The sequence below is a fragment of the Wolffia australiana genome, chromosome 2 (genome assembly GCF_029677425.1).
Source record: "Wolffia australiana isolate 7733 chromosome 2, ASM2967742v1".
NCBI classification, from domain to species: Eukaryota; Viridiplantae; Streptophyta; class Magnoliopsida; order Alismatales; family Araceae; genus Wolffia; species Wolffia australiana.
In genome coordinates, this window is record NC_135836.1 from 16,629,996 (window position 1) to 16,657,909 (window position 27,914).

At 38.7% G+C, this 27,914-nt stretch overlaps 3 protein-coding genes across 5 annotated transcripts; 2 read left to right on the plus strand and 1 right to left on the minus strand.

The window, feature by feature from the left end:
• The first annotated feature begins 524 nt into the window (after positions 1-524).
• EXPA13 (expansin A13) lies at positions 525-1,780 on the plus strand. The gene is made up of 4 exons (XM_078592337.1): positions 525-803; positions 871-1,037; positions 1,115-1,254; positions 1,325-1,780. The coding sequence occupies exons 1-4, from the start codon at positions 623-625 to the stop codon at positions 1,632-1,634; spliced, it is 798 nt and encodes a 265-aa protein (XP_078448463.1). The 5' UTR covers positions 525-622; the 3' UTR covers positions 1,635-1,780.
• Positions 1,781-19,951: 18,171 nt separating this feature from the next.
• Positions 19,952-20,423, minus strand: LOC144717027 (histone H4). The gene has a single exon (XM_078592341.1). It carries the CDS (start codon positions 20,392-20,394, stop codon positions 20,083-20,085), a length of 312 nt encoding a protein of 103 aa, XP_078448467.1. The 5' UTR covers positions 20,395-20,423; the 3' UTR covers positions 19,952-20,082.
• A 246-nt stretch (positions 20,424-20,669) lies between these two features.
• Positions 20,670-25,237, plus strand: APG5 (autophagy protein Apg5 family). Of its 3 annotated transcripts, none has more exons than XM_078592340.1 (10): positions 20,670-20,882; positions 21,272-21,396; positions 21,520-21,586; positions 22,273-22,362; positions 22,975-23,062; positions 23,164-23,298; positions 24,265-24,375; positions 24,444-24,744; positions 24,832-24,877; positions 24,950-25,237. In XM_078592340.1, the coding sequence occupies exons 1-8, from the start codon at positions 20,766-20,768 to the stop codon at positions 24,704-24,706; spliced, it is 996 nt and encodes a 331-aa protein (XP_078448466.1). In that variant the 5' UTR covers positions 20,670-20,765; the 3' UTR covers positions 24,707-24,744; positions 24,832-24,877; positions 24,950-25,237. The 3 variants fall into 3 exon arrangements, with proteins under 3 accessions (XP_078448466.1, XP_078448464.1, XP_078448465.1); XM_078592338.1 differs by having other exon boundaries at positions 24,953-25,237; XM_078592339.1 differs by having other exon boundaries at positions 24,444-24,877.
• Positions 25,238-27,914: the final 2,677 nt, after the last annotated feature.

The following is a 27,914-nucleotide window of genomic DNA, read 5'->3' on the forward strand; positions in this document are numbered from 1 at the left end:
TTGACATAACACCATCATTCATCCACCCATTGTGTACTAGTCCACAAACCCATTATGTTTATATTCCCATATACATTCGCATCCGCTTCTACCTATTATCCTTTTTATCCCCTGATGAGGCCTACCCCTCACTCCTCTCTTACCATATATCTCTATATCCACACCTCTCTCACTCTTACATTACAAAACATCCCTCCTCATCTCCTTATCATTGTTTCAAAGATAATTTCATTTCCTAATCTCTATTCCCTTTGAAGACCGCCCTTGCTCATCATACCTGATAAAATCTTTAGAGTCAAGGTCATCATTAAATAGTTTTGATTAAATTCAATGGGGATCATCAAAGGCCACTCACCCATGGACTGTAGAAGAAAATGTGACTAACTGTAGAAGAAAAAAAATCCCATCAATATCAAGAATCATCATGAACCTGAAGCACTTTTTGTCAAAAAGAAAACAAACGGCCAGGATGCACTGCCCAGTTCAAAAGGGTCGGTTCAAATACTCCTCCAGGAGCCACCGTCGCCATCATGCCACTAGGAATCCCGTGACAAAGAGAAAGAGACAGTGATCATACCGCTACAGTCCACGCTCTTCACCAAAAGCCATAGCCGGAGGGAAGATGCCGGCCCCAAATCCCACCCAGCGGCGCCGCCCCCATCTTCTCCTCAGCTTGCACTTCATCCTGGCCGCCACGGCGGCCTCGCACCAGACGTCGTCCACGTTCCCCGACGACGCCCTCAGCGAATGGAAGCCAGCCCGCGCTACGTTCTACTCCACCGACGACCCCCGCGACAGCATCGGTGAGCACCGTCGGATCTCACAAAAGATCAGATCTTGATCAGGATTTAACGGCTTCGATCTCCGCAGCGGGCGCCTGCGGCTACGGCGACCTCTCCCGCGTCGGCTATGGCCTGGGAACGGCGGGCCTGAGCGAGACCCTCTTCGAAAAGGGCCGCCTCTGCGGGGCCTGCTTCGAAATCCGCTGCGTTGAGGAGCTCCGCTACTGCATTCCCGGCACCTCCATCAAGCTCACGGTGAGGCTGAAATCTCCGCCAAGTTGAAGTCTTTTCATGTGAAATCAAATGGGTTTTCATGAAGCTTTTCTGGGTAGGCGACGAACTTCTGCCCTTCGAACTACGGCCTGCAAGACGGGCCCTGCAACCCTCCGAACCGCCATCTTGTGATGCCCATCGAAGCCTTCGAGAAGATAGCCATCTGGAAGGCCGGGAACATGCCCGTGCAGTACCGCCGGTGGGTTTTCTTTCTTTGTAGTTTTCGCTGGTTTAGAGGGAGGATTTTGAGGAGGAATGGTTCGTTTCAGGGTGAAGTGCTCGCGGGAGGGGGGGTTGAGGTTTACGGTGGATGGGTATGGAGTTTTCCTCACTGTGCTTATCAGTAACGTGGGGGGGGCGGGAGATGTAGCGGCGGTGAAGGTGAAGGGGGCGAAGACGGGGTGGCTGCAGATGGCGCGCAACTGGGGGCAGAACTGGCAGATCAACGCCGAGCTACGGGGGCAGCCGCTCTCCTTCGAGGTCACCACCGGCGATGGCGCCACTGTTACTTCTTATAACGTGGCTCCTGCTGGATGGACCTTTGGCCAGACCTTCGTGGGCAAGCAGTTTGGCTCTTGAAGGGGGAACGGAGAGGCTAGTTTTGTGAATCGACTGAAGTAAAGGTATGAGATGAACTTATCCACACAGAGAAACAGTGTATGTTGTTCAGCAAATTGAGGCAAGTGAGAGAGGAATATAGAGAACAAACTGGCCCTGATCTTTGATCTTCTTGACCCAAACGTAGAATAAGGGATCAGAGAGAAAGATAGATAAATACATCACGGTTTTAAGAAACATCAACTCTCACGCATCATTGATCAAATCACCTTGCACGGCACTAAATATGCTTAAATTAGCTGTCTCATGAGGCACAAGTGTCTGACCTCTAGACATACCCACACAGTCCATGGCACATCAGATCTCCTGGTCATCTTCTCGTTCATGCCGCCATAGATCTAGTAGGGTCTTCTTATCATTCTAATCATAAAAGGACGGGAGGACACTCAAGAAGCAAGGGAGGAGGGGCATCAAATGTGAGATTTGCTTGTGGGTTACTTAGAAGGGATTTAGTCCTTTTATACTAAATACAGATTTTTATAACAACTTTTATACTTCAAATATATCATTCAATATTAATGAAACCATGTGTGTAGGACCCTCTAAGCCCATGTACAAGTTTGGTAAATGATTCCATGAGCTTAGTAACTCTTTACTAGGTTACCCAATTAATTAACTATATCTAACGTATAGATTACTGAATTAATTACAGATCAATGTGACTAGATTGATAGGTCAAATAGCCAACACATGCTCTAAGTTAAACTACATGTTCTAGAAGATAAACATGAATTTATCAACTATTTTATGAAACATCTATATCTTTAGTTACTATGCATGTATAATCCATCATCTCTGTGACACTCCTAGAATAACTTGGGATATGTCAATTTGTTAAAACATAATCAACCAGCTAGTTATTACTGATGCAGTTTTAAATTCATCAGAATTAACTAAACCAGTGCATGGGCCTAGAGGGTCATGCTCACAATATTTATTAGACATGAGAGAAACTTAATCTAAAAATTTTTTTGTGAAAAAATTCTCATTGAGTATCAAAGGAAGCCCAAAAAAATTACCCTTGCTAGACTTTTTTTGAGTGCCCTGCTCAGTCCCTCCTATGGGGCCTCATGGTGTAATGAAAATGATGAGAAGGTCATCATAGAGAAATGTCATTGCTATATGAATAGAAGACGTGTATGTTTGATGTGTTATGGATTGCATTAGTACATTTAGAGGCTAGTCACATGCGGCTTATGATGACTCATTTGAGGAACCAAAAGGATAGCATATTTTGTTATGGATAAAGTCATTAAGTCAACATTTTGATTTGACTTTAAAGGTATGTTATGATTTTTTTTATTGTTATATGAATCATCTTTGAAGTCTATTGAAATGAAGAAATTCAAAAATAACTTTGAATCCTACTCTACTCATCAACCGACTACATCATACAATGTGTTATGACATCAGGTTTTATGTCTTCAACCTATTGTAATAGTTCATTGCATACCAAGGACGACGTGTCATGTTGAATTACATGAGAGTGATATTTTAACTTTTGAAACTTTATCATATCCCATTGCCACATTCCCTACTGGCCCGACATGAGCATCATTCTCAAGGACATAGACTATTCTCAAAGCTGAAGACTATCTTTGGACTGGTCAACAATTTTTACCTAATATAACATATAGTGAGTTACATAACAACCTTTTGTTTTTTGGAGATTAGGCCTTTTAAAACCTAGGATATTCAAAAAAACTTTGTTTTAGTTAGGGATTTTTACTTAATCTTTAAAATATATACAACCATCAGATGTTTAAAAATGGAGAAACAAGAAACTGCGTAATTGGTTTTAGAATATCAGCAACTTGTATCACAACCTTGTGGCAAAACAACAAATCACATCTCATGGGATAACATAAAATTTTGTCTATTGATTTATCATATATTGATATATGCTTAAGATAGGAACTAAAACTCATTGACAGGTCATGTAGTTTACAAATGTGAGTGTCCCTTGAATATTTTGAACTTGTCAAACCTAACAGCACATTATCATTTTCTTCTGGAAAACAATAACTTCAGGACACCTAGTTTTATAGGTTTTCACTCCACTCGAGATGACACAAAATAAAATTACACATTTTAAATAAAAAATAATATACTTAATATGTTTATCATATTATTTTTTGTTAAACTAAAACACGATAATTATGTTTAAAATAATAAATAATAACTCAAAATTTTTATAATAATAAAAAATAACTTACACATTTTAAGCGTACATTTCAAATTAAGATAATTTTAACTTTTGAATTAATTCATTCAATATGTCCAAAAATATGTTCCCTAATATTACAATTTTTATTGAATTCAATTAATTTCATCAAATGTAAAACTTGGGGTTCAAACGTCATCATCAAACTCGATACGGAGAAGGCCTTTGATAGAGTTGAATGGCCTTTCCTTACCAAAGTGTTGTGACACTTTGGTTTCACTAACGCATTCATCGATTTCAATTATAATTGCATTAGAGATAATTATTTCTCTCTATCCGTGAATAGAAACTCCTATCCTTTCTTCACTACCACGCATGGTCTACGACAAGGTGACTCTATCTCACCCACCCTTTTAATATTGATGGAAGATGCCTTCAACCGATCACTCACACGAGTGATTGCCTGAGGTCTCATCCAACCATATTTTTTGAAAAGGGGTTGCCCGATCATTTTGCATTCTCTATTCGCAGATGATGCAATCTTTTTCCTTAAATGGATCAAAAAATGTATTGAGGTGCTTATGAGTGTACTCACTACGTACGAGAGGGCCTCGGGTTAGCTCCTCAATGTCTCAAAGAGTAGCTTTATGGTAGGACCATTTACAACTGTAAAATGCTCAGAGATCATCTAAAATTACCCTCGATACTCACGAGGATGCCTACCTTTTGACTATCTTGGATGTCCCATCATTCTTGGTCACGCATGAAATTATTATTTTGATGCCTTGTTGACCAATTTGAGAAAGATACTTGAAGGATGTACACTCAATTTTCTATCGTCCGGAGGTATTATTCAACTCATACATCACATCCTTATTAGCATCTCGTTGAATATTCTAGCGCTACACTCTGTATCTCTCACTGCTCTTTGACTCATGGAGCCCCTAAATGTGTACTTCCTATGGTCAGGCCACTTCGAAGGAGGCCACCAACATCATTGAGTCTCTTGACAGAAAGCATGTCAACAGATGGATGAGGGGGTCTAGGGATCAGGCACCCCTACGACTTCCAAGAAATCCTTCAAAAGAAGCTCGTGTGGCGTATGCATGCCACAAGCTCTCTGTTCAGGCGCTTTATATCAGCCAAGTACGTTGAGTGGGCTCGGGGTGAGTTTAATATCATAGGCTCCAAATGGTGATGTACTTGGTAACGCCACTATCTAGAGATATCAACAATGACCATTGGCTCATCAACCAAGGCAAGATTAGTGCCTAGAACAATACTTCGCTAGCGGCTACCGCCTTAGCTCACTACCCTAATTTTCTACAAAACCGACTCCAGTTGTATGTGGCCCAATTGCTAAAGGGGAACACAAGACTCCAGTGGGAGCAACATGGACTTCCATTAGACTTCTTAACGATGACTATGGCCATTGAGATAGGGACCTCCGCTGAGCATCTTATCTGAACACTCACGCCTGATAGGAGTTTCTCATGTCGTGCCTCTTCAAATAACTTCTGAGAGAGATTCCCTACACAGGCTTGGGGTCAACACATTTGGCACCTAGTGATTATCACCCACGTCTCGTTCTTCCTTTGGAAATTCATGCATTGTGGCCTACCTAATGATGATTGAGTGGCCCAGACTAGTCACTCCATTAGCTCGTGATTCCATTGTTGCTTTGTCTCTCCTCAAATTGCGACTATGGAACACATTTTATTCCATAATGAGATTGCTACTGAATGTTGCCACCAATTTACTCATCATTGGCATCCAATTTTCTGTTCCCATACAACACTAACATCACTAGAGTGTTTGGTCAAGATCTTTATCTCATCAACACACTCTAAGCTTAGTCCTTATCTACACATTACCATAGCATACTTTGAGAGGTATGGAAAGAGCAAAACTCTTCTTATTTTGCAGGGTCCACCATGAGTGTACAATATGTCATGATCCATGTTAAGCAATGGCCACGGCAAATCCATCCCCTCTTACCACCTATTGACGGACGCTCACTACATACGTGTGATGTACCCCGCATTTGGGGCATGATTGTTGCTTTGACCCACATCACTACTATTGGGTTCTCTCAAGCTCAACGTGGATGGTGTGGCCAAAAAGAGCTGGGGTCGATCTGGTGGAAGTGGTCTTCTTCGAAACCACACAAGGAGTATCATTTTTTGTTTCTCACATTTTTATAGGGTTCAGACTAACACATCAACAAAGGCTATGTGATAAGCAATGGCTTGCTCCTCTATAAGGAGCGAAACATTCACGATATCATCATAGAATCAGATTCACAGTTCTTAGTCAATATGCTATGTCCAGGCTCATGCTCCCAGTGGCATCTCCAAAGTGTGTGGCAAGACATCACATAGTGTCGCACACGCCTCACCAGCATTTGGTACCAGTTGCGAGAGGGGAATCAGACTATAGATGCCCCCATCAATTATGTAGTATGCTCTTGCACCCATTCCCTCTATACTACTTGGCAGGATCTTCCCTCAGAGGCCCAAGGCAACCATCACGTCGAGAGACTTGGCCTGCCAGCTCTCCGCACACATCGAACTCTTGCGATTTATGACCCCCACGAGTAGTGTATCGCGCGCAACGTTGGAGACGAGAGTGGCCTTCATGGACCTCAAAGATGATATTGATGAGCACACACATAAGACTTGAGGTATCAAGCGTAAATATCCCAACAATGGGGAACACGACTGAGCTGTTGGCACTTGAGGTATCCACTGCGACATGTAGTGGTATCACTATTGTATTTTTTTCCTTTGTGTCATGGACATGGGCAAGTGGGGTACCTTTATTATTGGGATATTTACGCTCATTTCACGCCTATAAACTCTTCCAAACACTCAACCAGACATGTATAAAATCTCCCTTGGTGGCGTCCAGGGCACGACTGGATCGGTATGAGAGCACAACCCTAGGGTTGGTCACACTCGACATCGTGTTTTTGCCAATAAAAAAATTAATTTCATTATTTAAATTATTTATGCTACAAATTGAGTACATGATTTCCTAATTTTATGATTATTAAATCAAAATATTTTAAAAACAGATTAAATGAGATAAATTATACTACATAAGTCAACTCTTGTATATGTGTTAGCCAAGTCAACTCGTTAATTTTTCTTGATTAATTTTTTTATTTTATATTTTAGATAATAGAAAAAAATATAATGATTATAAGAAATATTTTATTTTACTTTTAATAATTCATAAATTATAAGAAAATAATGATTACATCAAAAGATTGACTTTGGCTTTCAAAAAAATATAAAAAATATTATAACACTATAAAATATAGAAATATATTTTAACTGAACATTTACTTTTTATATACCTGCCATATGTGGATTCAACCCTTATTCAGCCTATGATTAGAACAAATTTTATTGCAAAAATATAAACCTTAAATGATAAGTAGTCACCAGTTTATGTCTAATTTGTGGTTTATTACCTAGCAGGCAGAAGTGGTCAACAGGGCGATGATGACATGGCTGAGTACCACTAGAACTTAAAGAGGGTCCATGACTGTGATTTAACCCACTGTCATTGAGTCCTTTAAAATGTAAATTGAAGGGCCAAGGGCAAAATTGTTCATTTTTGTTGATGGGTCCATCGTTTGCAAGCCATTTTTTGGTGATAAAATTGGAGAACAATGCCGCCTGGATTCCACAAATGGCTTGGAGTGATCCCATTAAGCCTTCGCATGTGTAGATCATTCCTGGCCTATAAACCTTAATTTTGCATTTTTTATCTATCTTTTTTCTCACCGTGCTAAAAACTTGAACTGTGAACGGAGGAAGATCCTCCTCTTTCTTTTCTTTTTTATTTTAAGTTTTTGGTCATAAGGTGGCGACAGGCTTGGGCTGAATGATGGTCGTTGAGATAAAGATACGAGAGAAATACACCGCTGTGAGGTCTAATGCCAATGCCTACCTTCCAAATGGTGATAGATTCCAGTTAGCCAAGGTGCTTCAAGAACTCTTACATGAAGAATTAGATGAATCCAAATATCATAAATTATAAACACATATATGCGAAATACAAATTTCAACTAGAAATTTTAAGTTCTCTTTAAGGCACCATATCAAACATCTTTGGATTATCTCATTTTCCAACTTTTTTCTTCATTTTATCAGGATTCTAATTCAATAAAAATCTAAAAAATGCCTCAATTCTCAGATCTAGATTCAAATTATTCCACTAATATTATAACTCTAATTCAATAGAAAGTATAATTTCTTCACAAAAATCTAATAAACGCACACAAAAACACACATACACTCACTCTCTCAGGTGTTTTTACAAATAACTAACATGATATAGTCATCTATTTCATTTTTCACTTTATTTTCCCTCTTGTGAAAACTTTTCCGCTCTCTAACTATTTCACTATCTTACACATGTCCATATATACTCAGTGAGGCCCGTACATCTACCAATAATCTCTCTACTAATAATCCTTACTAGAATTATTATTTTAACATTTATTTATTTCTTCTAACTCTTAAAGTGATTGTCTCTAAGTGCCAGTCTCTGAGAATGACCTCACTCTCCTATATGCTTCTTTGAGAGAGATTAACATTTAATAAAGCTGATTTGATTAGAGAAAAAATAATTACAACAAAAAATAATACCCTTAATTGATGGTGTCCTCATGCTACGTTGCGTTGTTGTTGTGCCTCCATGTAGGCACAGCTATGTAAGCTACTGCCATGAGCATGCATAAATATATTTTCCTTTTCTCCCTAAAAATGTTAAGAATATAGAAAAATATATATATTCAAAAATCCAAATCTTTTAATTTATATGACCATTGTAAATGAAATTTTCTCCATTAATTTCTAAATTTCATCTTGACTAAATCCCATCTTCCTGAGATTTCAAATTACACACAAAAGGGTTATTTTGGATGAATCACTAGTTTGACTGGAAAAGCTAAACTAGGACATCTTTGAAATTTGACTTTGATTTGTATATTCGTTTTCTTCTGTTCTTTGACTTTGCTGTTCATCCGCTTAAGTCTAAATATAACTTATGGAAATATATGTGGCCAGCAAGCCAATCACGCATTCCATATCTTGTTCCTGTCCACTAATTGAACATATTCATTATAGTACACATGTGACGCTTATAATGAAGTCCATGCATACATCATCGGACTTAGCAAATTAAGATGAGATTGTAATACGTAGATCACGAGTCTTTAATCATGTGTTCTAAGAATTTTTTGATGGAGGACCATCCAGCTGATCACATCCAGATTCGTCGCCAGCCCCTACACGAAGCCCGAGCCGACGTGAAGAACCGACACTTCCACTATCAGTTTTAAAGCAACATACGTGTTGTCTTGGAGCGTGCCATGCCGTCTTGGTGTTTTTTCATTTTTAATTGTCTTTGGATTGTTGGGAGGCCCCTCCTGCGTGAGTACCGGCCTCCTGCATGTGTTTTTTTATTTTAATTATGATTTAGCTACCATCTTTAGGGGAAGAAATCCATATCATGCTTCTTCTCCCCCTAAAGATCCCTTTTAAGGGGAAGCCCAATAGGCTTTCCCCTTAAATGGGGGCCCAATTGGGCCTCCCACAACTGCCACTTCCTCTCTATAAGAAGAAGGGTGGACATGGGAGGCTTATGCTTGTTGTTTTTTAAGAACCAGATCTGTCTTTACCAGTTGACAGCTTTTTTTATCTTGGGTGATTTTTTTGTTGTACGTAGTATCCATCTTCTCAATCCCCTTGGAGAAAGTTGTTCTATGCTTGCTTGAGATCAACCATGAAGTGTGCATCGCCAGATCTTCCACCATTGTTGCCCTCTTGGCACAACCTAGGAATCTCATTGAAGTGAGTTGAAGTGAGAATCGCAGGGAAAAGGGCATTCCAATCCTTTCTCTAAGATGATTCTTGTGGATGCCCACAAAAGGTGGTTTTCTCGATCGATGTAGAAGCTGAACAAATCGTCAATCGCAGTGCCAGTCTGCCAATCGACAACCTTGATTCACGATTTGGTCATCCGTCTTAGAATTACAAATCGAAGATATCATCGTTAACTCATTCCGCCCTCGTTGTATTTCACCAACGAAATTGTTAACTATTGCTCGTGAATCATCCGCTCATCCACTAAGACGACATCGCACGGATCAGGTTCTCACCGTGCTGTGTTTTCCATCAATGACAGACGAGATCCACCGTGTCTGATACGATCCTATCGTGGGGTCATTCCTCTACTGCCATTCCAACGACTCCACGAATGCCGACATTGATGAACCCGCCACGCCGCCTATGCAGTCAGCCCTGTTATCGACAACTTGGTTCCAATCCCTGACATTACGACACCCGAGCTACAACGGCGAACAACATCAACGAACCTGTGGTCCTCATCTTGATCGTGGATTCACCTTGGCCTGGAGAATTTCCAAGGAACCTTTGCAATCTTCTAGCGACGATACACTATGACAGTGGAACTTATTCTCAGGAACAAGATCACCTCGAACCTCGTGGATCAAACCCCTGTTAGTTGTGGACTATGAGTTCCCCATCAGTTTCCCTCACCAATCGGCTTCCGTCCACTTGTTTTCCCGTCCCACAACCTTGGCAAGTCTCTACACGCCTTCTTCAATCAACCGCTGTGGACCGGTTATCAGCCAATCACTTCTCGACGGTCCTTTAGCGCACCTCTTGTGCTAAAACTGATACTCTACGGTCATCCGCGACTTGATCAAGCCGTAGCCATTTCCAACGACAGTCTCTCAAGTACGTCTCAATTTGCTTCCTACTCACGACGGTCTTCAGGTCACTTTCTTGCCCCCCCCCCTTTTATAAGCAATATTATCTTTTTCAGTATCGATCTCTAAGTGCTTAGTGTCTCAAGAGAGAATTATGTTTGTGTTAGGAGTAGCCACCATCTCGTGCTAGAATAGATCTTTGACGGTGTTAGATCTACTCATTTGCGTTGATGGTATGGACGCTCTTGGACTACGGACGTTCCTCGCCTCGTTGGTATTCGAGCTGATTGCATGGGTTATTGGGAGCTCGCCTGTGACACATTTTCCTCGTGTTCCCTTACTGTCTCGTCGGCCATTTCTGCAATTTAATCTTGTACTACTCGTTCATTTTTTAAAGTGCACATCATTTCATCACGTTCACATCTCGTAGCCACACCATTTTCCATGTGGTGTAACACGAACCGTTTGCTTATGGACATCGTGTTACATCATTCTTTTTCAAAGGATACTGGAGAAGGACATCGAAATATCTAGATATAATAACATTATCTAACCTCACTCATATGATGAGGATGGGTGTTCCTGTAGCCATTAGTGTGGAGACACTAAGGATAGATAGTGGGTGCTCTTTAGTGGAAAGAGTTCACTTAATTGATCCGTACGAATCCCTAAATGGTTATACCAAACTGTCAATCAGGTTGACTCACGTCACGGTTGTGTAAGTGGTCCATAGACCTGAGACACCAAAGACATCTTGTGGACGGAAGGTTGTACTTTGACTATGACTAACGAGTCTCTAACCATGGGATTCTAAACGGTCTTAGTTCGGGTACATCAAGAAGTTCGCAAAGATGATTGATGGTCAAAATGGGATCTTCTACCCTCGGTATAAGAGGTGACAACTCAAGGAAGATGATGCGATGAGAAGTCCTTGGCCAAGGTAGTGAAATATCGCAGAAGAGTTTTCGGATGATTTCCAAACGCATAAGTACTAACTCGGATGATTGATTCGGGTTTGACAGTTGACCATACCCTAAGTTGTCCTAGGAGCATCAAGTGGATGAGGGACTATACGTACACGGTAAACGATGACAAACATGTTCCATGAGTAAGTCGATACACTCTCCTTTGTATCTTCTAGAGCACAAAGTGTAGCTTGGCACCCTACGTGTTGGAGACTCAACCTATCAATTGGGCAAAATCAATCTGACTTTAATTAATCTATATTATAATATAATTAATTAATTTGGAATGCCAATGAAGGTTATTGGGCCGTTGGATTTTTTAATTAGAGAGTCACATGCAAATGGTCTTTTGGACGTTGGAAGATATACCTAATTTTTGGGGATTTTTAAGAAAAATATCATCTTAGTATACATAATAGAAGGTCCTGAATGAAATCACCCAAGCCCGAATTGTTTAGGGGCCTTCTCTTTCTTCTCCCTTCTCCCCAAACCTCCTCTCTCCTTCTAATGTGATCGGGATGGTGTAACGACGATGACAGAGGGTGAACAAAGTTTTCAAGGGCAAAGGAGGAGATTCGATGTGTTGTGGATCGCGTGGATATTTCTAGAGGTTGCACACTTGAGCAGCTCAACTCTTCTCACTCTTGGATCCAAGAAAATCACGAATGCGGTCCGTGCATAGGTTCTTCATTTCAATGTTTTTATTGATGTTTTTTCGATTCCGTGTAAGTCTTCTGTTGCGGATCGTTTCAATTTATTCATTCAGCTCAAGGCCTTTAGAGCCCCAAGAATAACTACACTTGATAAATTTGTTAATCATTACAAAGTTCAATGATGAATAAAGGTGTAATTACCCTTAACATAATGTTATAATTGAGACATAATGGAATGCAACAGTAATGGTGAAAATCATAGACTAATGATAGCATGCATCGTAATCATGATATTTTGGCATTGGAATTAGTGAATTGTGATATAAATGAGTCCAAAAGATACATAATATTAGTTCTCAGATATTCACTCTTTTTGGACCAAATCATATTTGATCAAGATGGGGCTCCACCACTATGAGTGAGCATTGCACACCAATAGTAGCATAATGCAATTTGTCTTTGACTCCAATTCTTGCCAACAGTTCATGTTACCATCGACCACACAAAGAGTGTTAGGTTAAAATTTTGGGTTCATTAGTCGTTATTGTTTTCAACATAAATTATAATATCTAGATATTTTTAGTTGAATTTGTATATACTTAGTTGGGTAATCAAGGTTTGGTCATTAGGAGGAAGAATTTAGTATCGCTGGCTTTAGATGCTAAATAGAAGATAAGAGAGTAGGAGAAGAAGGTAGTGATTTATACTTGAGAAGGATTTTTTGAAAAATAACTCTATCTTCTTGTTGCCCTAAAATGAAGAGAGAACAAATATTCATAAATGACATTATTTCCTCGTTTAAAATCCTAGTATACCTTGTAGTCATTATGACTGCCCATTGGTGGAATGTTCATGTCTCTCTGCTCAGTTTTTTGCCCAAATTTTATACATTTTCTCCTAGGCATAAACAATACTAGATCCCATACTTTCTTTATGAATGCCAGCAGTTGATGGCATCTATGGTCCGGGAGAAATCTTCCTTGAATTCACTAAGATCTTGAAGGCCCCAAGGAATTATTAAAGTACAATACTCTAATTTTCTGCACCCATGACACCGGGAAATTGATATAATTAATAATGTTTGAATGATAAAATTTTGTGACCTCTATGATGTCCAAAAGGTTTGGTGTTTAAAATAATAAGATGATCATAATCTAGAAGCTATGATTTTAAAGTCAACTTTTATATGAATATTGCTTTGAATTATATGAATAAACATAGTTGTTTTGAATAATTTGCTACTACAATAGCTATATGGCATGAAAGCATATATATATAATAAATGGTTATTTATTTAATGTTATCATTTAGCAACCTTTGGCAATTGCCTATAGTTGTTGTAGTCACATGACCTTTGGTGATTGATGTCGGTAGTGGTACCGAAACTATATACCTAGAGATAGTGCTAGCATTGAGTATTTTGACAATGAAAGTATTTAAATACGGTGACCGCTCATCTATAAACATGTATTATAACTATTCCTATTCTATAAATACTCAAGATGGACATTGAATTATCTGAAATAAAAGCATTATCTGATCCAACTTATACGATAAGTATAGCTGATTGCGACCATTTTGTGTAGAGACACTAAGGCCAGACGGTGGGTACTCTTTAAGGAAAGAGCTCAATTATTTTATCTGTATGAATCATTCAATATACCTAAATACCAATCATTTTGATTCGTGCCACAATCATATAAGTGGTCTTTGATCTGAGCACTAATAACATTATGCATGAACTTGTATATTTTCACTATGAATTATAGTCTAAAATCATGGGGTTCAAATATATATTAGCTCATATAAATTAAGGATTACACAAAGATGACCGAGTAAATATGGATCCTCTGACCTATGTATACAAGAAGATTGATTCGAGGAAGATACCATAAAACCATAGCCATGGAAGTGGAGATATTGCAAAAAAATTTCTCGAGTGATGTCCATTATGCATTAATACTAACTAGCATGAGGAAATAAGTGTTTGATAGCAAATCATACCCTAAGTCATTCAAGAGTCTCACATTGACGACTGATTGTACATGGGCAGTAACCAATGATTGTTAAAAAATCCAGAAACTAGTTGAATCACTATTCTTTTAGAGCACGAGGTATAGCTTGGCACCCCACGGGAGGGGAACTTAACCCATCTGTTGGATTAAATCCATCATTTAATGATTAATCTATATGTTGATATAGTTAATTATAATGCTGGCCAATAAATATTAATAGGACATTATAAAAATTAATCACACCAACATATGGGCCTAAAGAGTAACACAAAGATCTATGGACACTGCTGAATGTACAAAATTTACAAGGACCCTTTTAAAAGTACCTGAATAAGTGTAAATAAGGGGTGCACCCAGTTTAGATACCCATACTAAACAAACCTGGGGGCCCCCTTTCTTCTTCTCTTCTCAGTTCACTGAATTCAGAAGTATGAAACATTGGTTGACATTATATCAAACTTTTAAGTTTATTCACATTAACATTATGTAGGTGGTCTTTAGACTTTAGACACCAAAGACATTGTGGATGGACAATTACATTTTGACTATGACCTATGAGTTCTAATCATGAAATCTGATAAGACAAAAATAGGAGTAAATTTTGCAATTTTATAATCCCTTATCGTTGTTGATTTTAGCTTTTACAATAAAATTTAGAAAACATTAACTTAAGATGTTGATAACACCCTAAATTCTGTCTTTATTTCATGTTATTAGCAAAATTTTATGCATTTAAAGAGCTTAAAATGGGGTTGTTATCATATATTTACATGAAAATAGTGTTTTCAAGTGATTTCTCATTTTTCCCGTATTTTCTGTTAATTCTATGAATTTTAAAGGATTTATTGAAGCTCAAAATAACTATTTTTGAATGAAAATGCAAGTTTAATATTTAATTTCGACATTTATCAGCATGGGGATGAATCAGTGAATTTTCGAGAATTTTCTAGAATTTTTTACGAATTTTTAGGATTTTTCTGAGATTTATTTGAAGAGGAAATGTATTTCTTCTAAGGAAAAAGGTATATTTATAAGAGAAAAAAAGTATTTATATCATTTTTAAACTTTGAAGGGCCTTTTTGCAAAGTTTCGTCGCAAAAAGACCCTGAAAACAGCTCTCGGTCGCCACTGCTGGCGTAAAGATGTAATTTAAAATCTTCCAGGGTTTTATTGCAATTATTTAATATATTTTTTAATGTTTTTAGGAGAAACCAGAGGAGAGAGAGTGCGGCAGGGGTATATACACAATTACTTTTGGGCGGCGTCCAACAGCAATTCCAGGCTTTTTAAGGACTTTTCTGCAAAAAGGAGGATTCAAAATGCACCAGCCAATGAGAGAGCGACACGTCATTGCGTGTTTAAAAACGAAACTAATAAATAAATCAATTTTAAATCCAATGGATTAAATTGGTTTAAAATTGATTTATTAATAACTTTTGATCCTGAAGTCCGATTGAGATGATTTTTTTATGGATTTGTTTGTATTGATCCCCTCTTTCTATCTGTATGGTTGGATCATTCAGATCCAACTTACATTGATAGATAAATATTAAGTACTAAACGGGGGTAAAATGGTGATTTTTACCATATAACCTAAGTATAAAAGCTAAATTTTGAGAGGGGGAGCTCATTCTTGATGGTTCTCTATCACAGCTGCAAGATAGAGAGGAGCCCCAGCCTGGATCAACCTGTTTGGTACATTTCCCTTTCATTGTATTTGGATTTTTGTGCATTTTGAATGAAATTAGTTCAATTTCTTGTTTCTTCTTCTTGATTCTGATCTGAACTTCTAAATCGCTTGGCTTGAGCGGCATGTACAAGACCTGATTAGGATTGAGAGGAGAATTTGAGGGATTTAAGTAGGCATTCAACTGCATTCCCAAAGAAAAACTCTAAAAAAAATTAGATTTAATTTTTAGGAGATTAAATTACCCCCATTTCATTTCTGAATTATCAAACTTACAAAACCAACCAAACTCAAATTTAAACTTCCCTCTCAACCTCTCTAATTGACCTCTTTGATCCTTTTATTTGGATCAATGAAACCAATTTAGAGCTCCCAATCTCTTCTATTCATCTCATCTCTTCTACCCCCCCCCCTTTCTAAACTTGTCTTCTAATTAGGGTGAGTTGGTCCTCATTGAAGATCAAATTCACTCTAATTAAGGTTAAACTACCAAGAATATCATCAAATTGAATTCCTTACTAGCTTCCCTTGGACGACACTCGTACTTATCACTACACATCTTAAGTAGAGTTTTTATAAATTTTATTGTATAAGCTAAAATTGACGACGACAAGGGTTTAAAATTGCATAAAATTTACCCTATTTTTGGGCTTATCAGATGTATAATGATAAGTATAGGTATCATCCAAGGGAAGCTAGTAAGGAATTCAATCAGTAATCTATTTGAACAATTTGACCCTAATTAGAGTTAATGTGATCTTCAATGAAGATCAGATTACCCTAATTAGATTAGGAATTTAGAAAGGAGGTTAGACGAGATAGGAAGACCAGAAGAATTAGGGATCTCTAAAAGGACTTCTTTGATCCAATAAAAAGGATCAAAAGAGTCAAAAAGAGTTGTACATTCCGCTCACTCCTCTTAATCATAGTAAGGACTTGTACATTTCGCTCAAGTCTAGTGATTTGGAAATTCAGATCGATATTAAGAAGAGCGATGAAAAATTCAGTAACAAATCATCCAAATCACACTAAAAATCAAATACAATGCAGTAAAAAAGTACCAACTACAGTTGGTCAAGGCTGGTTCTCCTCTATGTCTTGCAGCTTTGAAAGAGCCCCTTCCAGAATGACATTCTCAACTCAAAATTCTGCTTTTATGCTTAGATTAAATGGTAAAATTTACCATTTTACCCCCAAATAGTAATTCATTTTTTCATTGATGTAGCCTTGATCTGAATGATCCAACTGTACAGATAGAATGAGGAGGTTGAGATGAGGAAATCCATAAAAAATGACCTCAATCCAACTTCAGGATCAAAAGTTATTAATAAATGAAAATTGGCCAATCTGAGCTGTTGGATCAATTTTCATTTATTTAATTTAAGTTTTTTCATATGCGCAATGCCGTGTCACTCGCTGATTGTCTGGTGCATTTTAAACTTCAATTGGCCGGTTCATCCTCGGCGCACCATGTACCCCTAATGGAAATAAGAAAAAATAGAAAAATCAACATAGTACATTGCGCTTTCCACGTACGTGTGCGTTTCTACGAGCGCGATCCACTCATGCGCCGCCATGTCACCTTCTATGCGTGCACTTTGTATATGCAGCACGGGCGGTGAGCTTACGCCCAAAGGAAGAATTTTCGTTGAATGCATTAAAGCCATCAGATTCCTTTCTGACGGCCGAGACGATGCCACAAAGCACTAGTAACTCGATATCCCGCAATTTTACAGTAAAAACCCTAATTAAATGGGCGCGCGCAAACGGATGCTGCCCAAAAAACATTTATGTATAACCCCCTTTGATTTCTTTCTCCTTCATATTTCCTAAAAAACCTAGAAAAATCATAGAAATAGTTTTGATTAATTCAATAAAACCCTAAAATATATTTATTGGATTTTTATGCCTGCAACACACGACCAAGAGCCTTTTAAGGGCATATTTGTAAGATAATTTCAGAAAAGTCCCTCCGACTTTAGAAATTGCTTAAAAACTCCTATTTTCTTATAAATATATCATGTTTCTATTTTAAAATTCATTTCTTTCTCAAATAAATTCCCAAAAAAATTGGTAAAATTCTTGAAAAATCTAGAGAATTCAATATCCCACATTAATTAACATTAAAATTATTTTTTAACCTGCCATTTTCCTTTAAATAGAATTATTCCAAGCTTAAATAAATTCCATAAAATTCATAAATTAACAGATTATGAGGGAAAATCAGAAATTACTTGGAAAAATTAATTAACATGTAGATATATGACGAAAACCCTATTTTAAACTCTTTAAATGCATAAAATTGTGCTAATTACTTGAATTAAATGTCGAATTTAGGGTGTTATCAAACTGTCAGCTCGGATAGTGCAAAAAGTTCACGGAGGTAATTGAGTGGTGAAGATGGTATCGTCTGATATCAATATAGGAGAAGACAACGAAGATGATGTGATGAAGTCCTATGTCAATTTAGTGGAATATCGAAGAATACTTCTTTAATGATTTCCCAATGCATTAAGGCTAATCAAGATGAATTAATAGGGTATGATAGTTAACCATATCCTAAGTTTCCCAATGAGCACCAAACATGTACGGGATTACACAGATATGGTAACTGATGATTGTAAGAGTTTCATGAGAGAGTTGGCATACGCCGTATCTTTTTTAGCACAAGGTGTAGCTTGTCACTCTACGTGGTGAAAATAAACTTATCGGTTGGGTTAACAAATCCATGATTAGTCAATCTATAAGTTCCTAAAGATAAATAATAAGGTTGGATAATAAAGGTTATTGTGCCATTGGAGGCACTTACTAGACTGATACAGAGGAGTTTCAGAAAGAAATATATTTTTGGATAATACAAATAGTCTTTTCGATAATAGAAATACTTAAAGTGTGGCATTTTATGAAAAAAATATGTTGTGTTCAAAACAAAATTTACCCAAGCGACAGTTCTTCGCATATACATACTTTATATTCCCCTCTCTCTGTGACACCCCACCTCTCCAATGTTATCTGAATGAGAAAATAATTATGGTGGATCAATAAAAGGGTCCATCGAGATTAAGGGGGAGGCTCAGTGTATCAAATATTGCACATATACATCAAAAGACTGAATATTTGAGCTCAACATGACTCACTCGAGAAATGAGGAATCTTAGATCAGATCTGTGGAAAGGTGATTCAATCAATATGTTTTTTAATTGTTATAAAGAGCCATTATGATTCCACTTTGTCTTAAACTACGTGACAATCATGACCTCAGAAACTAGCCTTTTAGACCTCATTTTCTTCATTTAGCTAGCCAATGATAAGGCATAATGGAGGAACGCTAAAAAACACAAGGGACTCATAGTTTATTGTTTGTGTATCATCTCTTCTAAGATGTGGAAAAGGATGGATGGATAGCAAGGAATGATGTGGGGCCAGTAACATTTCCCTAAACCCTTTATATCATCTTCAATTAATGGTAGAGGGTTGCTAGATCAAACACATTTGGAGTTCGAATTTGTATTCTAGATTCTGATCTGAATTTGGACTACACATGATTGTCCTCTTGGGTCCATTAAGTCATTTTGGGACTCCTTTTTCCAATGAGGCGTTAGATAATTTTATCTATATCTCATTTCAGAGCAAAAAACTTGAGAATATTAGGAGACATAGGTAGCCACAAAGAGGTCAAGTAAGATCAGGGCATTATGTTCTAAAATAAGTGTGAACACCGTGGTAGGATACCAATGTGGTTATTCTATGTTACAAAATGATACTATAAAATATTAATTGTATCATCTAATTGACAAGATTTAATTAATATTTGATATAATATCTTCTATTGTTAAGTCATATATGATATAATAGACGAGCAATTAACCAGACATAGTGACATTGTGCATGACTATGTGGATACCTATATGAAACCATAGTGATATGTTGTAAAACTTACCATTAGAATGTTTTAGCCAAACGGATCTCTAGTGCTGTTCTACGCTCTGTATTGGGGCACATACAGTAGAAATTAAGGAACTTGCTCAGAATATAAATGCTGCAGCTACGCAAACTAGATGTGATCCATATAAATTTTAAATACTTGCATCAGTAAGCCCAAGGGATAAAAGCAGGATATACAATGGCACTTCCACAAATCATTGAAGCATTCCTAGGGTTCCTAAGCTGTTCATCCTCAGCCACCGAAACCGTAGAGCGTCCTGCCCTGCCTCTTGAGGGCATACACCACATCCATGGCGGTGACCGTCTTCCTGCGTGCGTGCTCCGTGTAGGTCACCGCATCGCGAATCACGTTCTCCAAGAAGATCTTCAAGACACCGCGAGTTTCCTCGTAGATCAGACCGCTGATACGCTTCACACCTCCTCTGCGGGCGAGACGGCGAATTGCCGGCTTCGTAATCCCTTGAATGTTGTCTCGAAGCACCTTCCTATGCCTCTTCGCCCCGCCCTTTCCGAGCCCCTTACCGCCCTTGCCTCGCCCAGACATTGTCGATGCTCTAGATTTCGATCTCGATCTAAGATAGAAAAGTAGTCAAAACCTTGTAGAAGATGTAGTATTTATAGGTTTGCGAAGTCACGTGGATCGGTGACCTGGACTCACGAGGATCGGTGACGTGGCGGCTAGGACGACTTGAGAGCCGTCGGATCGAGTAAGACGGCAGATCGATTTCTCCCGTCATCTGAACGAACTAAGGATGACGATTTTGTTTCATCATCGTCATCTGTGACGGCAAGTTCGAGAGTTTTGTAAATTGTGATCTGAATCTTCCCCGAGATCGGAGATTTGTTCTTCGTTGCGTCGGATCTTGGCGAGTGCGCGTGAGATTTGGGGAATTTTTAGCGTTCTTCGAGGATTGGATGATGGAGATGTGCTCGGAGGAAGCGTTGAAATACGTCTGGGAAGGAGCCATTCCCATACAAGTCCACCTTCATGAATCTGAAGTCACCACTCTGCCCCGTCCGCCCCCTGCAATGGTAAATTTTCGTGATTTTCTTTCCTTTTTCAAAAAAAAAAAATTGTTCCAGTGCTTGCTCTCTCTGTACAGATGCTCGCGTAGAATGATTCGATCCGGTTATCCTCTTGCCTCCTGTTTACCCTTTTGCTCACGGATTTTTTGCTAAATTTAAGTCTGATGGAATTGTGTTCCTTCGACTTCCAATTTCCGTTCTTTGGCGATACTGTCGGAGTAAAGATATTGAGGAGTTTAAAATCAATACTGGAGAGTCTAGCGACAAATTGCCATTTTTATTGATTATAGTAATCGAAGGATTTTCTTGTCGGGCATGTTTACCCATTGCTTTGGATTCAGCAGATTTTATCATTTGTTGTGATTATTCTTTTCTTTTCGTGGTATTGATAACAGGCATTAGCACCTCGTGCTGGGTACCTTCCCCTATTGATCCCTCAGATAAAGCCTTATTTTGACAGCGCATTGCCCCCTGGACTGGACACAGTGTGGTTTGATTACAAGGGTGTTCCGCTCAAATGGTACGTGCGTGTGCTAATGTATTGTTTTGCACATAAATAAGCGTATAGTCACCGCACATAAATTAGCTTGTTTCTCTTGAAATTCAGTCTTTGAATCTTAATCTGCCATGTCTTTTCTATCAGGTATATACCAACTGGAGTTCTCTTTGATCTTCTATGCGCTGAACCTGAAAGACCTTGGAATTTGACGGTATGACCGTAATATTTTACTGAAAGAAGTTTCATTTTGTCACTTCTTAAAAATAGCTGTCGAAGTTGGACATTAGACCAGCCACAGCGTCTTTCTTGTGCCCATCATACCCTGAACTCAATTCCGAATTACATAATTTCAAATTTGAACGCGCGGACACGTCCTACAGAAGCAATGGATCTCAATCATATGATCTTCTGTGCGCTGAACTTCTTAAAATATGATCCTATGATCCTACAGAAGTTATGGATCTCTATCATATGTAATTTTACAGAAAAAAAATCCATTTTGTCACTTCTAAAAGAATATATCGAAGTTGGACATTAGAGCTGCGACAGCGTCTTTTGTGTGCCCATCAACCCCCACCTCGATTCCGAACTACATAATTTCAAATTTAAAGTGGCGGACACTGCCTACAGAACTTATGGATCTCAATCATATGTGTCTTAAAACTAAAGTTAAATGCAAGAGAATAACCCTTTGAGGTAGTCAACCTAAGAAAATGCCCACAATAATGGAGAATAGCACCCTTATCATTTTCCGCCTCAATTCTACATTTTTGTACTTTCTCATTAGTTCAACATTTTTAGTCTGTCTTTCAAAAAGCATTTTTAGCCTTTGTCAGTCTCTTCTGTCGCTGCCACTAGAGTTCAACATATCATCATACTCTTAAAGCATTCGTTCAGGTCCACTTCAGGGGTTACCCAGCAGATAGTCTGACACCGTGTGCCAGTGAAGAGGCTGTAAAGTGGAGCTTCATCAATTCTATGAAAGAGGTACCATTACAACAGGCAAATGATGAAATGTTGATGTATTAGGTCTTCTATACTTTAAGATTTCCTCCTCACTATGCTGGCCCAGTGTTCTTTTCAAGGTGTCATCAGACCGTTATGGAAATAAGCATCTCTTCCCCCTTTTCCCACCTTGTCACAGTCCTAATTTATTAACTTAAACAAATTGAAAGTACTTGCATTTTAGATAGAAGTAGGTGATTTTCATTCATATAAGCTTGAAAATCTGTTACTCGGATCTAACTGTTTTTTTATTCTTCGCAGTTTCCTCTTTATTTCTCCTTGATTCAATGCTTTAAGCTTCTATCTCTCTTTCAAGAGATTTCATAACTCATTTTGAAAATATGTTTTATGCTCTGGCATGTGGCAACCAAGTTTGGGAAATGTAGAGGTTGGCCCTTTATTTTTTTAACGACGAGTCCTCCTTTTTTCTGCATTTTCATGCCCTAGGATATTGACCTCTGAGTGCGGTTATTCTACCTGTTTACACATTTTTCAGAACTCCAATTTTACAGTACCCTGATTCTATTATGGATCTGTAATCTTGCCATTCGATCTTCATTTTCTGTGCCTGACTTTATGCTGGTCCTGGACTAGGCAGCCTATATAATAAATGGGAACTGCAAGAGTATCATGAACATGTCACAAGCTGACCAGTATGACCTATGGCAATCCATGTTGAATGGTAACATTTTTACTCAATCATTTTCACAAAAGCATGGCATTAGCGGCATGGATTCATCTCCAAGTTATTATCCAAAGCATCTAATTCAAATATGCGCCCAGGTGACCTGGAAAACTACAGTAGAGTCGTTTCCAGACTCAAGTTCGGTACATTGATGGAAGACTGTAAGACAAGAACTATCTATCGACCTCAACAAGTATCCTCGGAAGCTATCAACTCGTTGCCAAATCAAACTGGTAACTTTTTTTCTTGAATCGCCTGCTGATATACTTCCGGGACGCGGACGGGACGATTTTTTCGTCCCGGGATGAAAAATCGTCCCGTCCGAGGTCTCCGGACGACTTATGGGACGAAAATTCGTCCGCTGGCCACCGGACGGGACGGTTTTCGTCCCGTGAGACGAAAAAATCGTCCGTCTGGGGCCCCCGGACGAGGGACGAACGAATCTGGGCATACAACCGCCGGATTCACATCCGACGGTTGAGATGTTGCCACGTGGCATCTGGGGAGGCTAGGGAGGGGAGGAGCGGGGAGAGGGCGGCAGAGGAGAGGGGGAGGCCATGGCAGAGGAGGCGGCGGAGGAGGAGGGCGCGGCGGAGGGGGAGGCCATGGCGGAGGAGGCGGCAGAGGAGGAGGAGGGCGCGGCGGAGGGGGAGGCCATGGCGGAGGAGGCGGCAGAGGAGGAGGAGGGCGCGGCGGTGGTGGCCGGCGGAGGAGCAGACGGCGATGGCGGCGTTGAAGGATATAGCGTCGGGGGAGGGGAGGCGGAGGAAGACGGAGAGGGCGGAGGGGAGATGGCCGCTGCGGGCGTAGGCGGCGATGAGGGATTTGAAGAGGAAGAGGGAGGCGGGGGAGGAGGGGGGGAAGGGGAGTTTGAGCGCCGCTGCGTGGAGAGTGGCGCAGCCGCGGAGGTCGGGGCTCCGCCGGAAGAGCATTTTTCGTCCAGGACGAAAAAATTTGTCCCAGGAGGACTGGACGGTACAAAAAATCGTCCCGAGATAATTGGACGGGACGGATTTTTTGTCGGTGGATGAAAATCCGTCCCGTCCTTCGTCCCTGAGATTATGTCGGACGTAGATCGGGAAGAAGTCCGTCCCGTCCCATCCTTCGTCCCCGTCCGGGACGATCCGGAAGTATACCTGCTGGAAAAACACAATTCTTATCGCAAATGAACTAAATTTGAGGATTAAATTTGTGCCTAGGTAGAATTCCTGTCCGTTTATACATCAGAAATTTGGAAGAAACAGAAGATTTGGTTGATAGCTGGGAGAAAATTTCCTTCCTGAATCGACCCATGGAGAACCGCATTGAAGGTGTGCTCAAACCAGAGATGCTTTCTCAAAGATAATATATTGATTGATCGTCTTGTTACAATGTTCAGATGGCCTTTTTACCTTACGTAAGGCGATGGAATCTCTCCTGCCAGAATTATTCCAATCGCTGAACGGATCAAAGGATGATCCCTCGGAAGGATCCCCATCGTCGGTGCTAAAAGGAGCTGATCCCGATCAAAGATCAAGAATCAGGATCTTACGGATTCAAGGAATTGCGCCCAGCTTGGACACACCCTTCGCTTGGGTTGCAAACAACCTTGCTCACCCGGATCTGTTCCTCCACATCTGCATCTTCGTCTCTCAGTCATAGAAATGGCATCGCCCATTTAATTATTCACAACGATTTGGGTAATCATTCGATCTGTATACATATTTCACTATAGTGTTTATATCTCTCACATCACATGCACATGCTTCACATCCTTGTTTCCAAAGGTCTAAATTGCCTGCTTCCCAGTGTTCTATATCTTCTATCACCTCTGTAAGTGTATGGATTTCATCTTTCTCACTTCCTTTCCAAAAATTCAGTCATCTTTGTCCTTCAAATGATTAGCAGGTCTGGACATGGTGTGCCCGAGAGATGCTCACCAAGAGAATGAGGATTTAGGTTGCTGTTGAGGTAACTTTTGTAAAGTCCCAACTTTTCTTGATTAAACGGAGTGTGTTGGCTGGGGAGCATTCTTTTATTATACTTTCCTTTATTAGGCTTTCTTTTGTATGAAATGTAAGAGGCCCTTTATGGAGCCCGGTTGTATAACATGTCATGTGTTCCGTTATATAAGAGATTCAAGGGAACAGATAAGTAACTTGTCGAGATAATTCTTTTCTTGTTCTTTCTCTATTAGTTTTCCTCTGCACCTGTCAGCTAAGTGTCAAACTGTGATTATTGCCTAATTACATTTTACTCGTTCTAATGCAAAGTATGCTCCACTCGGTCTGCCAAAGGCACCTAGCTGCAGTGCTCTACCTCCATCTATTTCTCTTCCTACATTTATTTATTTCTCTAGATATATAGTCCTCTCCCTATGTACCTCTATATCTCCATCTCTTATTCACAAAAAAAGCTTATTGAAGCTTATTTTGGAGTACAACTGCTCATTGGCTTGTCCTCTTTCTCTTTTTGGTTTCAATTTTCTCTTCTTCCATGACACTTGGCCTCTCAAACTTGAGATAATTCTCCATTCATAGAAAACTTTCTTCTATTAGATACATGTTATGAAGGATTCGTCATTATGATAAATGTTAAGAGCTTTCTCTTCCTCCATGACACTCGGCCTCTCAAACTTGAGATCATTCTACATTCATAGAAAACTGTCTTCTTCTGTGTTATCTCACAGTTATGTCTCAACCAAGGATGATTGTTAGAGGCTCGTGAAGAATCATAACCGTAACTTAAACGAAGTATGACAGCACACATGAAGGTGTAGAGGGGGACAGCATTGTCTAAGAAGATTGAATATTTTTTCTTTGAGAATCCTATCAGATCCAAAAATAGGTAGGTTTCTTAGCCAATCTGGTCAGATTACACATGAAATATGGCATTTATTTTCAAATTACAAAGAGAATAATAGCAGGGTTCTAGTGATGGAGAATGATGCTCTGTGCAGTATTGTTGAGAATGGATTTATGAAAACTAAAATGCATTGTCACAGTTGAATCACAGATATTGGACCAATTACAATTTTCAGACATGTTAATAACTTAAATAATGATTTTAACTGTTAAAACAACTGACAAGAGAGGCTATTAGTATATTATGTAATGAAGAGAATTATTTTGGTAAAGGAGAACCTTTAAAGATGAGGGATATATTGTAATGATGAAGCACAATTGAGTTATAAGGTGGATCTGGGACTGTAATGTATTGTGACATGCATACATGATTTATAAATATTTTAATGGATGTCATTAAATTATCCATACATCACGAGCATGTTCTACTAAATCTTTGGTTGTCCAAGGTTGAATTTTAAACGAATTTATTAACTAACTACAGTCAGCTTCACTCAGTCCAAGCTAGTTATTATTTAATAATGATCATTTTGAACTTTGATGTGGTTTATCTATCTCATTTTATTTTCTTGGATTACCACATAATAACACATAATTATATTGATGGATTTATATGCTCAGGTAATTATGAGGTTTTGATAACATATATAGCTTAGATTTAAATGACACGTAGATGCACAATATACATTGCATTTTCATTTATGATACTCTTAGAATATAGATATTTATATGTGCTTCTCCTAAAAAAATATCAATATATATTTTAGTTACACCATCTCCATTTACTTTCTTACATCTCCAAATAGAGTCTCTCCCCTCTTATGATATTTTCTTGTTTACAAGTTTGTATGCCACTGTTATCGTATTTCCCTTTTCTCTCCTTTTTTGCCTATCTTCCCTCAATTATTTTTACTTCCCTGGACTGACTATATTTTAATATAGTTTCTCACGTAATATGTATTCATCTATCTTTCTCTCCATCTTTCATTCTTTATTCCTACCAACATATCTGTCTCCTTTTTCTGTTAGAGCTAGCTATCTTACCTCTCAAATCATTTTTAATTATCTCAAGTTATTACGTATTCATCCTTATTTATCTCATGCTCTTTTATTTTATTTTATTCCTCTCGCTCTCTCTTTCAAAAAAATTCTACCACTGTCTCTCTTCACCTGCAAATCCTCTTGCACACTGTGTTTTAGCTTAACCTTGTGTAATTTAGCCCTCGCTACTGATTGCAAAATAAGTAACTGAAAACACTAATAATCTCAAATCAAAGATATTTGGATGTGTGTGTTTCGTTCATAAGCCTAATGTGGGATTGAATAAGTTGGAATCAAAATCTATTAAATGCATATTGTTTGGTTATTCTAACATCCAAAAAGGGTATAAATGTTTTTATCCTGATCTAAGGGATGTTTGCATCAAAAGATGTTACTTTTCATTGGAATTACATGAACTATTTGAGCACTGGGTCTAGAAATGCTTACAAGAATTGTGTTGAGCATAGGAGCTCGGGATCCACAATGAATGTGGAGATATCCCAAATTTAGATAGCCAGAATACTGAGATGAATATTATTCTTGATGAAAGTCTTCACTCACTTCCATCAGCCGACAGAGAAGAAGCAAATGACTTTGGATATCATATGGATGAATATGATGTTGAAAACCAAAATCCTGACAAAGATAGTGTAGAAGAAAGACTGACTGATGAACTAAGCCTTCCTATAGCCTTAAGTAAATGAAAAAAAGGTAGGTACAACAAAATTATTATAACCTATTGAAGATTATTTGATCTATAAATGTGCCTCATTATCAAATCAAAGATTTTCACCAAGTTGGGTGAAGAAAAAAATATCTAAAAGTGTGGGAGAAGCAAAAAAGGATCAAAGGTGGAAACAAGATATGGGCGAAAAATTAGATGCATTAAGGATAAATAGTACATGGGCAATAGTTGTTTTATCTCAAGAAAAAAACTATTGGATGTAAAAGGGTATTCACTGTTA

What these genes read in the sequence shown, in the direction of transcription:
- APG5 (XM_078592339.1), top strand. Translation starts at nt 20,766, where the DNA reads ATGATGGAGATGTGCTCGGAGGAAGCGTTGAAATACGTCTGGGAAGGA. An exon ending in AAGGGTGTTCCGCTCAAATG is followed by an intron (nt 21,397 to 21,519) that starts GTACGTGCGTGT and finishes CTTTTCTATCAG; the next exon opens with GTATATACCAACTGGAGTTC. An exon ending in CATGGAGAACCGCATTGAAG is followed by an intron (nt 24,376 to 24,443) that starts GTGTGCTCAAAC and finishes TACAATGTTCAG; the next exon opens with ATGGCCTTTTTACCTTACGT.
- EXPA13 (XM_078592337.1), top strand. Translation starts at nt 623, where the DNA reads ATGCCGGCCCCAAATCCCACCCAGCGGCGCCGCCCCCATCTTCTCCTC. An exon ending in CGACCCCCGCGACAGCATCG is followed by an intron (nt 804 to 870) that starts GTGAGCACCGTC and finishes CGATCTCCGCAG; the next exon opens with CGGGCGCCTGCGGCTACGGC. An exon ending in ATGCCCGTGCAGTACCGCCG is followed by an intron (nt 1,255 to 1,324) that starts GTGGGTTTTCTT and finishes GGTTCGTTTCAG; the next exon opens with GGTGAAGTGCTCGCGGGAGG.
- LOC144717027 (XM_078592341.1), bottom strand. Translation starts at nt 20,394, where the DNA reads ATGTCTGGGCGAGGCAAGGGCGGTAAGGGGCTCGGAAAGGGCGGGGCG.